This window comes from Thalassophryne amazonica, chromosome 3, assembly GCF_902500255.1.
Source record: "Thalassophryne amazonica chromosome 3, fThaAma1.1, whole genome shotgun sequence".
NCBI lineage: Eukaryota > Metazoa > Chordata > Actinopteri > Batrachoidiformes > Batrachoididae > Thalassophryne > Thalassophryne amazonica.
The window spans coordinates 76,852,393-76,865,533 of record NC_047105.1 but is presented as its reverse complement, the minus strand read 5'-3'; the positions used below and the strand labels follow the sequence as shown (position 1 = coordinate 76,865,533).

The 13,141-nt window shown below is 41.4% G+C and overlaps 1 protein-coding gene across 1 annotated transcript; it reads left to right on the top strand.

Moving 5' to 3' along the window:
• Positions 1-1,179: 1,179 nt before the first annotated feature.
• On the top strand, positions 1,180-5,034 carry LOC117507795. Its single transcript, XM_034167592.1, has 4 exons — positions 1,180-1,250; positions 1,451-1,549; positions 1,951-4,976; positions 5,030-5,034. The coding sequence occupies exons 2-4, from the start codon at positions 1,464-1,466 to the stop codon at positions 5,032-5,034; spliced, it is 3,117 nt and encodes a 1,038-aa protein (XP_034023483.1). The 5' UTR covers positions 1,180-1,250; positions 1,451-1,463.
• The last annotated feature ends 8,107 nt before the right edge of the window (positions 5,035-13,141 follow it).

Genomic DNA, 13,141 nt, shown 5'->3' with positions numbered 1-13,141 from the left:
CTTCTTACTTATAAGGTTTTGAATAATCAGGTCCCATCTTATCTTAGGGACCTCGTAGTACCATATTACCCCATTAGAGCGCTTCGCTCTCAGACTGCGGGCTTACTTGTAGTTCCTAGGGTTTGTAAGAGTAGAATGGGAGGCAGAGCCTTCAGCTTTCAGGCTCCTCTCCTGTGGAACCAGCTCCCAATTCAGATCAGGGAGACAGATACCCTCTCTACTTTTAAGATTAGGCTTAAAACTTTCCTTTTCGCTAAGGCTTATAGTTAGGGCTGGATCGGGTGACCCTGGACCATCCCTTGGTTATGTTGCTTTAGACGTAGACTGTGTTTCATAATTATTGTATGGCCTTGCCTTGCAATGTGGAGCGCCTTGGGGCAACTGTTTGTTGTGATTTGGCGCTATACAAGAAAAAAGTTGATTGATGGTTGATTGATTTCAGACACAAAAAGTAATTCAGGTTTATCTGTATTAAAATTTCTAAAATTATCTTCCTTAAACTCAAACTGAAAACAAATTTGTACAAAGTCATGTAAATTAAATAAAAATATCGAAGCCAAGATGATGGGTTGCAAAAAATGGCACCCTTTAGTATAACACATGTAACTCATCAGTTTTATTGCTAGTTTTCTTCAGACAAGTCAGGGGATGGATGCATGAACATTTTCAAGTCACTGAATATGTCTTCTTGGACTTTATTTACATCAGTTATGAATAAATACAAACAGTATGGTACTCTATGCTAAATCTGTGTGAAGTAAAGAGTTCCTACCTTGCAAGGAGTGAGGGAAGCCACCAAGACACCCAGACAATATTGAAGAAGTTATAAGCTTCTGTGGCTGTGATTAGAAAAACTGTTCATAGTGCAAATTTAGCATTTTGTATTGCCACTCATATCTTCTCAATGGAGTGGAGCAGAGAAAGATTTTCTTTCAACAAAACAGATCAGATCTAGGCTTGCATCTCCATTTTAGTATGAAGAAGCCTGAATTACATTTTGTGTTTGAAATGGCATAAACAAATTAAGATGTGTAAAAGCCCAAGGAGAATACTTTTGCAAGACAGTGTAGCAGGTGGAGAGGAGGACAACCCAACAGCAGAGAGAGCGAGAGAGAGAGAGAGAGAGTGGGAGGGGAGCTAAAAACTGCTGTCATTTTAAAACGGGTTGTTCCGTCCCTGTGGACTTCATTAGACCTTATGTCACCTTGGGACCAGCCAGAACAATCATCCAGAAAAAGAAGCAGTTAAAGGTATGTGATGAATGTAAACACACAATTAATATTTTCTAATTAAAATGCTGAAGTAATGCTAAAGATGTTGGAGAAATGTTTTAAAAACCATTTATTACTGGTACAACAAAATCCTCTTGAGTCTATTTTTAAAATGTTTTCATGTTAAATAAAATGCATAGAATAGTTAAATAAGATGCCTTTTTTCCTTCATATTCCAGATCTGACTGACAAATGATGGAGTTTTGGTATGCAAATCAGGGGCAATCACCTCATTATGTCAAATTTGGTTCAGTTCTTGGAAGTAATTCTACCCACACGTAAGTCCAGTCCCACAGAAACTTTGATTCAGTATATCTTCTTTACTGTAAACGAATAGACATTTAGTGTTAGTTGAATTTTCCATATCTATATGTAAGGATTTTTGTATAAAACTGGTAAAGGTTTCAGAGCTTGGGGAAAAACATTGTATGACATGAGTGCAGTGTTGATACTTTAATAATAAAAAGTGGATGCTTGACAAAATCACCATCGTCTACATGCTGCATTTCTGCAGATAACACAGCTCACTCTGAATATAATTTGATCTGTCCAAACTGCTTATGAAAAGCATGTTTTGACAAAAGGAATTTTCTATCATTCAATGACTGAAAGAACTGTGATGGTTTTGCTGAAATCTTTTTGAATTAACATCAATATTTTCCCACTACTTTCCCTACAGCTATCACGACAGACATCAGGCAACCCGTTATCCCGGGTGTTCTAGTGAACAGCAAGTCCAAGGCAGGGAGTCAAGATATTGGCCCGTACCAGGATCAAGAACAACAGGAGCTCGACAAGAGTACACCAACTGGACTGACCCAGAACTCAGAGCTCAGGCTTCTCGGTTCCCTTATTATCTGGATCATCACACTCAGGTCCAAGATTTAAGAGCTTATCAGTCTCAAGACTACAGAGACAGAGAGTGGACATCAGCCCAGCAAGCACTGAGGGAATCTGAGAGAGGAATTCAGAGGGAGGAGTGGCAGAGGAGGTGGGAGCCCTGTAGTCCTGTTTACTACAAAAAGCAAGTTTCCAAGAGGAGTCTGAGTGACAGCAGTTGTCGCGAGCTGGAGGCCTGGGTGGCTCGTTATAGCCAGTCACTTCAGAGGAGGAGACGTATAGAAGCAGAGTTGAGGGAGAGGTCCCAGGGCCTGTTGGACAGCAGCAGAGCTCAGGAGTGGGACAGTGGGAGGGGGACGGATGTCCAAGCTGCAACACTGCATCAATCTTCAAACATCAGAGAATTGGGACAATGGGACAGAGGGCACAGGCTGCAAAGTATGATCAATGATCCATCAAAAGCTCCTGCACTTGACACAAGCCAGCTGTTGGAGACTAATGAAAAGATGAATTACCAACAGTGGCTGTTTAGCCAACCCCCAGGCTACACTGCTCCTCCTCCCTACAACAATCCACATAAAAGTATAGCTATAACACAGCAATTTGACAGATACACCATTGGTTGGCAGCAGGACCGTAACAGACAGCCATGCTGTTCAGAAGGAATGCAGGATGGGGAGAAGAGAAATAAAGATTTAATTAAATCAAATGGGAAGCAGAAGTTCTGGTCTGAGCTTGAAGGATGCAAGCAGGAAGGACAGGATGTTTTACAGACCAGCAGTACTTTCCAGGCATCAAAGATAAATGAGGACACATCTGCAAAAGTCATTGAAGGAAGGAAGTTCAGGCTAAATAAAAAAGGTGGGATGACCATATTCTGTCTTGTATCCCGAATAGCTGAGAAATCAGAAAGCTCATCTTTGCCACGTTGCCCCTCCAAAACAAATATGCCAAACATAGAATCAGGAGAGGTTTATAGACCTGCAAGGGAAGGTAATGGCATTAATCAGAAACATGTTCTTGCAGATGAGGTGGACCAGTCAAATACATCGTCACAGTCCTCCAGCAGAACTCTCAAAGCTAAACAGAACATGACTCCAACCTGCGGAGAGAAGGAAGAAGTAACCACTTCCAAAAAGGAGCCGCCCAAACCAAATATATCAAACAAAACGGAGGTGGATGTTTCCACCGGAAACACTAGAAATTATGCAAATTATACATTTTGGAAACGCGTTTCTCAGTCACTGCCACCTGTATCAGGAAAATACCCATTATGGAAGGTGCCTAATTTTCCAGGCCGAGCTGAACCTGAGAAAACATCTCCACACTGTTTGAACACAAAGACTGAAGGAGGAGAATCAAATGATGTGTACAACCAAGAAGATTCAAGTAAAATCAACAGCCAACCATGCAACACTGAAATCACAAGAGTGGACTTCAAGAAAGACTTAGAATCCAAAGACAACCATGGTCTGTTGGCAAGTGACACAAGTTGTGTTGTTGTTAAAATGGAGTTGATTCCATCACCCATGAAAGAGCAGGTTCACTATTTAGACTCAATACCAGATGGCAAACATAGTCCACTTGATACTGGCTCATCCATGCCTTCTGAGTCTGTGCAGTCCAGTGACCATTTGAGTCAGGATGTGACAGCAAACCAAAAAGTCAAAACAGAACTCCAGACAAACCCTTTGCAAGCAACTGAAAGACCGGAAACAGAATTTAAGTCAGATGCTTTAAAGAAAAAACCATTAGACAGGGGAAATGGAATCAGTCCATCCTGCTTATCTTTACCTTTGGTTTCTGAAAAGGAAACTTCAAAGGAACATGCTGAAAGAATTCTAGGAATCCCTCTGTACAACTGTACCACTGAGAAAAAGTCTGATCCTGCAACATCACATGCTGTGGACCAGTATCAGGAGGATGGAACGTTGCCAATGAAAGCTATCAGTGATGCTCCCAAGCAACTCTTCAAGGATGCATCAGACTCACAGTTACAGAATGACTTTCAACTTGGCCAAGTTGATGATGTGTCAAAAGAGAAGCAAAATGCTGAGAACAAACCCACAGAACACATTGAGGATTTTGCAGACCCCCAGGACCAGGTTTCTAATATATCTACAGAAAATGAGAGAAATTCCCAATCTTGTTTTGAAACCTGCCTCTCTGAAATCACAGAACCCTCATCCTTTCTCCACTCCTTACTGCAGCCACTGCTATGTCCTCACCTTGGATCAGATGAGTCCACAAATCCCTCTCCGCTTGATTTACTAGATCAACCCAAAGAAGCAATGTTGTCCCCTGTTACCTTTTCTGTTGATCAGGATAAAGAAGGATACATATCACAGGGGAAAAATATGATCTGCACTACCTGTGAGCACCTTACCAAAGGTGTGCAAGATGAGTCAAGGCTGGAACAGACAATTCAATATGAGCAAATGGAGGATGCTGCGAGTTTCCGGGACAGCAGTGTTACTGAGAATCAGTCTCCAACAGAAGGCAATGATTACCCGACAAGCCTTTTGGAAAAGACACCTGAAATATCTACAGAAAATTACCCTCAGTTTCAAACAGACATCATTTTGCACGACCACCTTGAAAATGACCAAGAAGTGGTTAATGATTGTATTAAAGAGAGTAACACGGTCAAAGAGCTTCTACCAACAGAAGGCCATGAAGATATCACTGGACATAAAGAACAAATATCGCAAATGAAGATAGAAATTTTGGCTGACTCTCAGGCTCAAACAGAAATCAACATTCTGCACCAACTTGAATGTGACCAAGGTCAGGTTGCTGATTCTGGAAATGAGAGCAATATGGCTGAAGAGTTACTACCAACAAGAGATTATACATTTCTCACATGTCTTTTGGAACATACAACCGTCGTATGTCAAGAGAACAATACTCACCCTCAGACTAAAAGAAAGATCAGCATTTTGCACCATCACCTTCAATATGACCATGATCAGGTTGCTGATTCTGGAAAGGAGGGCAATATCGCTGAAGAGCTACTACCAACAACAGATCACACATTTCTTACAGGTCTTTTGAAACAGACATCTGACATATGTCAAGAACATAGTACTGACCCTCAGACTCAAATAGAGGTCAACATTTTGCACCAGAAACTTCAATATGAACAACTGGAGGTTGCCATTTCTGTACATGAGAGTAACATGGCCAAAGAGCATCTTCTAACAGGAGGCCAAGAAGACATTGCTGGACTTAAAGAACAAATAACTCAATTGGATACAGAAATATTCACTAACTGTCAGACTAAAACGGAGGTCAATACTTCGCGCCATCAACTTGAACATGACCAGGACAAGGTTGCTGATCCTGTAAATAAGGGCAGTATCGTTGAGGAGCTAGTACCAACAAAGGTTCACACATTTCCCACATACCTTTTGGAGGAGACACCTGAAATATGTCAGGAAAGTGGTACTGATCCTCAGACTAAAACAGAGGTCACTATTTTGCACCAACAACTTGAACATGACCAAGACAAGGTTGCTGATCGTGTAAATAAGGGCAATATAGATGAGGAGCTAGTACCAACAAAGGTCCACAAGTTTGCAACATAATTTTTGGAGGGGACACCTGAAATATGTCACGAAAATGGTACTGACCCTCATATCGAAATGGAGGTCAACATTTTGCCCCAACAACTTGAATATGACCAAGATCAGGTTGCTGATTCTGTAAGCGAGAGCAATATGGCTGAGGAACTACTACCAACAAAAGGCCATAGGTTTCCCACAGATGTTTTGAAACAGACACCTGACATATATCAAGAAAAAGGTACTGACCCTCAGACTCTAACAGAGGTCAGCATTTTTCCCCAACAACTAGAATATGGCCAAGAGGAGGTTGCTGATTCTGTAAAAGAGACTAACATGTCCAAAGAGCATCTACTGACAGAAGGCCATAAAGGTATCTTTGAACAAATATCTCAGAGATAGCAATTCTCTCTGACTATCAGACTCAAACAGAGGTTGACATGTTGCATCTACTCCAGTACGACCAAGAGGAGGATGCGAATCTCGGAAATAAGGTCAATATAAATGGGGAGTTACAACCAACAAATGTCAAACAGTCTCCCACAGACCATTGGGAGCAGACACCTGAAAGATGTGAAGAAAGTGGTATTGACCCTCAGACTCAAACAGAGGTCAACCTATTGCACAAACGAACTGAATATGACCAAGATCAAGTTGCTGATTCTGCAGAAGACAGCAATATGTCTGAAGAGCAACTACCAACAGAAAATTATACGGGTCTCACTGAACAGAAGGAACAGATATTTGGAATGGCCAAAGAAACTCCCACTAGCTGTCAAACAGATGAGACATTTCCATTTCCTTTTGAAATGAAAATGTCATCCACTTCACAATCTTCCTCTCCTTCCACAGCACAAAATTCAAACACAGAGCCTGATGTTACATCTGGATATGACTTCATTTGACGTTGTCTTCTGGTGCATCTTTTCCTGTTGGAATCCCACAAATAATCCCACGTCATCCAAATTCTTGTGATCAATACCTTCAGTTCTCATCTTCCTCTCTCTCTGAATCAACCCTAATCTTACCTCCCAGCTCTACCCCTCATCATTATCAAGAGGCAAGTGGAAGTGTGTCTTCTGAATTCGGCCTCTGTTGAACCATAAGAGAAACCCACATCTCTGAGGGACGCTGTGAATCACATCAGGAAAAACACAGCACCAGACTCAGAAAATGAAGATGAGGGAACAAGCGATCTGTGGGATCCGGAGAGTGAACTTGGTTTTCCTGGATGTGGAGGTGAACTCTCAAGATGTCATGTCTCATTGTAGTGAAGAACTGCAAAAAAAATATCTCTGGCTTCACCACTGAACATCAGGCCCAGAGAGGAGCTCGGATTTAATCTGACCAAGGAACAAGGACAAAAAAAAGTTAAGGATGAAGAAGAGGGAAAAATAAAACGATCTGTCTTATGAAGACCAGGGAGTCAGGCAGTTGTCCTGCAGCAGCACTGACAGGCACAGCACTGACAGCACTGAGAGAACCTACGAGTATAATGAAATAACTCTCTGAAATCCTGGAAAGTAATTGGAATTGATTGCATTTGAAGAGTTATTGTTGGAACAGTTACTTTTCAAATACTTTTGACTAATGAGTTTTTCCATCAAAGTTTCAACATTGTGGAAACATACATACTTGTACATGTCTATCCAATGATTTCCCATTGTTGTTAGCACTGAACAACTCACATTTTCATGGATTTTTATGAGTTCAGTTGCTTGTTGAGACAAAGAATATTGAAGCGTTCACAGATCTGCTCTCATTGCTCTATAATCAAGACAATTGCAGTAGTGACTGAGGTCTTAATTACTTGTGTGACCAATTCCTGCTAATTGGTAATAGCAAAAAAAAGTAATTGTAAAATAATTGCAGCGGGTGATCTGAATGTCACATCTGTCTGACAGGACACGCATGTCAGGCCATGAGAGTTGTGAGCGGCATGCCGAGGGACAAGCCAACAGTGCGACAAATATGCCACTTTCAGTCATGTATCAGCAGAAATACACCATAAACACTGTTCGGTCAGCTATCACAACGCTTTTTCCTCTTTTTAAAAAAAAACAAAACAAAACACATTTATCTACTTGCTGATTTTAGCCATTTCACGCTCCTATTAAAAGACAGTGATTGTAGCACAGTGGTAATGTTTCTGTCTGGTAATCAGAGCTTATGGCTTTCAATCCTGTGAGTGGCATTTAATTTTTAATTAACAAGGGTTATTTAACTGCTGGTTTCTGTATTGCCTCCCCTTTTATTTATTATTTACCCAGTGATATTCACTAATATTTACAGTGATATTCACTAATTATACAGCTGGTTTTTATTTTATTTTCCTCATCAGCGGCACAATGTGGTGTAGCGGCGCGCACTGTGTCACTGCTCTCACGACACCGCCACGTGCATGACACTTACTTTCCGCTGGCTCTTTCTGTAACATTGCCCCTCACAAAGTACAAACTTGAACTGTTCTGCACTTTTAAATTTATTCAAAGTCACAGTGAAAAAAAAATCAGGCCTGGGTCCTGAAGAACTTCTCTCACAGATGAGATCCACTCTTTTCAGAACCCCGAACAATGGACACAAACAGTTTTTATAAAGCATGACATAGGCGTGACAAAGGCGGACCTTATTTCGAAAATCCAATCCTTATTGGTCCCGTGGGCATTCATGGGAGGTCCTACCCCTGCCCAGACCTGCGCAGTAACAGGACATGTATGATTTATAATGTAAACTGAATCTCTTTGTCCTAAGTGATTAAAAACTGGTTAGATCCAGTTCAACATGCACATTCCAACAGAGAACAAAGGAAAGTAAAAATAAGGGTGAAAAACTAAGAATACAATCCTAAGTAAAATAACTAATAACTACTAATAATAACTAATACCAAAACAAGTTAGGAAAACAAATAAAGAAGACCATAATTGTACACACAAATATATTTAACAACGTCGCACCGGGCTCGTGCACGCCTGCCCGTCAGCTCGATGTTTTCGTGGTTAGCTCATAAGAGCTGTTCCGCTGCGACACCCTGATTTGTACTTCTTCGTAGTGTGAAGGGACCCTAAGCTTCTTTTCACTCACAATTAGTGGATACAATGGACAGCTTTAAGTTCAGATTTTGAAAACATATAAACTTGAGTCCAATATCCTAAATTTGGAGTAAACGAGAAGAAATAAGTTATGGATGGATGGATGGTCCATTTTTTTTACAATGTACATTTACTCTGTAAATTACCAAAACGTAACACTTAATAATGAACAGAGATATCACGGAAATATCAATCAATCAATCAATCAATCAATCATTTTTTTTTTATATAGCGCCAAATCACAACAAACAGTTGCCCCAAGGCGCTTTGTATTGTAAGGCAAGGCCATACAATAATTATGTAAAACCCCAACGGTCAAAACGACCCCCTGTGAGCAAGCACTTGGCTACAGTTGGAAGGAAAAACTCCCTTTTAACAGGAAGAAACCTCCAGCAGAACCAGGCTCAGGGAGGGGCAGTCTTCTGCTGGGACTGGTTGGGGCTGAGGGAGAGAACCAGGAAAAACACATGCTGTGGAGGGGAGCAGAGATCGATCACGAATGATTAAATGCAGAGTGGTGCATACAGAGCCAAAAAGAGAAAGAAACAGTGCATCAAATATCACTGCAATATCGTATTTTAATGAACTTCACGTAAGCAGACAATGCAACCAATGTGACATGCACTGAAATGTGCATAAGAGAACTCCTGAGTGTTGGTATAATTTGTTCTAACCTAAGAACAAATCCTGGATAGCAAAACATTCATGAATGCCACAATCTTCGGAAAACTTCGTAAGCAGGACTTAGGAATAGATTTTTCTTAAAGGTTCGTGAATCAGTTCCAGCAGTGACCCTAAACACACAGCCAAGATATCAAAGGAGTGGCTTCAGGACAACTCTGTAAATGTCCTTGAGTGGCCCAGCCAGAGCCCAGACCTGAATCTGATTGAACATCTCTGGAGAGATCTGAAAATGGCTGTGCATCGTCGCCCTCCATCCAACCTGATGGAGCTTGAGAGGTGCTGCAAAGAGGAATGGGCAAAACTGCCCAAAGATAGGTGCGCCAAGCTTGTGGCATCATATTCAGGAAGATTTGAGACTGTAATTGCTGCCAAAGGTGCACCAACAAAGTTTTGTGCAAAGGGTGTGAATACTTATGTACATGTGATTTCTTAGTTTTTTATACAACCTGTTGTGAAAGTGTAGTGACACGGACCCACAACAGGGGACGGTAATGAACGGACAATGGATAAAGCCAAAAGTAACAATTTAATGTTGTGAATTGCACAACGGAATACAGACAATTGCAGTTGAGGAGTACAGTCAATCATACACAAGGTGACGTGTGGGCAGGCTCGAGGATAGAAGACGTCTGTCCAGAGAAGAGCCGGATCCCACATGGCTTCCACCGCCAACGGATCTGAAGAACACCGGAGCCGCCAAGTCCTGGGTCCCAGGTGGCCACCGTCTCCAGTTGTCAGACCTGGTACTGCTGGCAGAAACAGAAACAGTTAATGGTGGGTGCGTGGAAACACACCCAGTAATCTCTCCGTACTCAGTTCCTTCGGGAGGGAGAACCTCCACCTCCAGAAACAGAATCACCTGTGCAGCTCCTGTCAGTCACTTCCCTGGAAGGAGTGAGAGGCGAAGACATCGCACTCACACTATCCACCAATCCAGTTTCAGACTGTAGCCACAGGAAACGGCTGCACACAGAACAATGTTTTAGTTTCAAAAATAACCGCAGAGAAGGTTACCTAAGTGGTAGCTGATTTCTCGGCGGGGAGGTGGAGTTGCAGTCCGGCCTTTATGGTGGTAGTGATGTGATGTGGATGAGTGACAGCTGGTGCTGATGACGAGTGACAGCTGTCACTCCCGGTTGCTATGACGCCATCTCGTGCTTGAAGCCCGCACTTCAAACAGGGCGCCATCTGGTGGTGGTGGGCCAGCAGTACCTCCTCTTCAGCGGCCCACACAACACAACCCCTGGCAAAAATTATGGAATCACCGGCCTCGGAGGATGTTCATTCAGTTGTTTAATTTTGTAGAAAAAAAGCAGATCACAGACATGACATAAAACTAAAGTCATTTCAAATGGCAACTTTCTGGCTTTAAGAAACACTAAGAAATCAGGAAAACAAATTGTGGCAGTCAGTAACGGTTACTTTTTTAGACCAAGCAGAGGGAAAAAAATATGGAATCACTCAATTCTGAGGAATAAATTATGGAATCACCCTGTAGATTTTCATCCCCAAAGCTAACACCTGCATCAAATCAGATCTGCTCATTAGTCTGCATCTAAAAAGGAGTGATCACACCTTGGAGAGCTGTTGCACCAAGTGGACTGACATGAATCATGGCTCCAACACGAGAGATGTCAATTGAAACAAAGAAGAGGATTATCAAACTCTTAAAAGAGGGTAAATCATCACGCAGTGTTGCAAAAGATGTTGGTTGTTCACAGTCAGCTGTGTCTAAACTCTGGACCAAATACAAACAACATGGGAAGGTTGTTAAAGGCAAACATACTGGTAGACCAAGGAAGACATCAAAGCGTCAAGACAGAAAACTTAAAGCAATATGTCTCAAAAATCGAAAATGCACAACAAAACAAATGAGGAACGAATGGGAGGAAACTGGATTAGACGGCTGTGACCGAACTGTAAGAAACCGTCTAAAGGAAATGGGATTTACATACAGAAAAGCTAAACGAAAGCCAAAGGTGATCTGGCAACAGCAATCAGAGAAAGTTGGAGCCAGATTGATGAAGAGTACTGTTTGTCACTCATTAAGTCCATGCCTCAGAGACTGCAAGCTGTTATAAAATCCAGAGGTGGTGCAACAAAATACTAGTGTGTTGGAGTGTTCTTTTGTTTTTCATGATTCCATAATTTTTTCCTCAGAATTGAGTGATTCCATATTTTTTTTCCTTCTGCTTGGTCTAAAAAAGTAACCGTTACTGACTGCCAGGTTTTTTCCTGATATCTTATAGTGTTTCTTAAAGCCAGAAAGTTGCCATTTGAAACGACTTTAGTTTTGTGTCATGTCTGTGATCTGCTTTTTTCTACAAAATTAAACTACTGAATGAACATCCTCCAAGGCCGGTGATTCCATAATTTTTGCCACGGTTTGTGTATATATATATTTAATAAATAAAAAAAAAATTAATATTGTGATTATAGGGTGTTGTGAGTAGAATTTTGAGGAAAAAATGAATTTACTCCATTTTTGAATAAGGTTGTAACATAAAATGTGGAAAAAGTGAAGCGCTGTGAATAGTTTCCAGATGCACTATACATGGAAAATGGGCAGGACTGGGTTTGAACCAGAAACCTTCCTCACTGAAAACAAACAAACTTAACCACTTGGTCACCCCTTGTAGTAAACTTTTCTGATGAAATACCCAAATCAACACCTGGACATACTCCATATTTAAGAACCCAGCAGGTTAATTTATACATGTAACTGACTGTTTGCATGGATGGCAATAACCAGAGTATTGACCTTATTCTGAATAAAACCATATTTTGATGATGTTTTTCATAAATTATTTAAAGAATATTCCATTCATATGCCTGTTGACATTCTGTCCTCTTATGTCTTATTTGTTGCAAAATGCCAATGTAAAGTCATAAGTCTGATTAAGGTGTTTACATGTATACAATGCAGTAATCAGAGTAAGATCAGAATACTCCACATGGCTTAATTAGATTATTACCTAGTCTGATTATGACAATATTTGTTCTGCTTGGGACTCCGACGAGGGCGGTCGCATCTCCTCCACTCTCCCTTATCTCTCTGCTTTAACCTTCTAGTCCCTACTTCACCAGACTTGTGAATTCCTCAAAACTATATTGGATTCTGGATCTATTGGACTACTATTGGATTAACCATGGAATTGATCAGCTGGTCTCTGAACGCTATTGACACAATTTTTTCTACAAGGTCAGGACCGGGGGATCCTGCCTGCCCAGATGGAACGTATCCTGCGGGCTATGTCCTCAACTCCTGGAGTTCCTGGCGTGTGGCATGCTTGGCGCCTTTCTCTGTGGAGGACGTCGAGGACCTATTCATTTTTGGTCTTATGGTAATAGGGCTGGTACTTTTTGGCTTATGTGCTGCCCTGATCTACCGGAAAATTTGCAAGACGGCGGCATCAAGAACCACGGGCCCTCGCTTGTCCGTCATGATTAACGAGGTTGGCAAGGCAGTGCATTCTCAGACTGCAAATTGGATGACACCCTGGAGCTGATGCGTGCCTTGCAGTTGAAGCTGAAGGTTTCGGAGGCCGGTGAATATTCTTAATTCAAAGTTAGGAATAATTTAATTTATAATTGGGATTTGGCTGAGTGTGGGGAAACTATAAAAAGTGTTTTTCACTGCTCGGCTGCAACACTACAGGCTATCTAGCATCAAGGTCAATTGCCCACTGTTTTT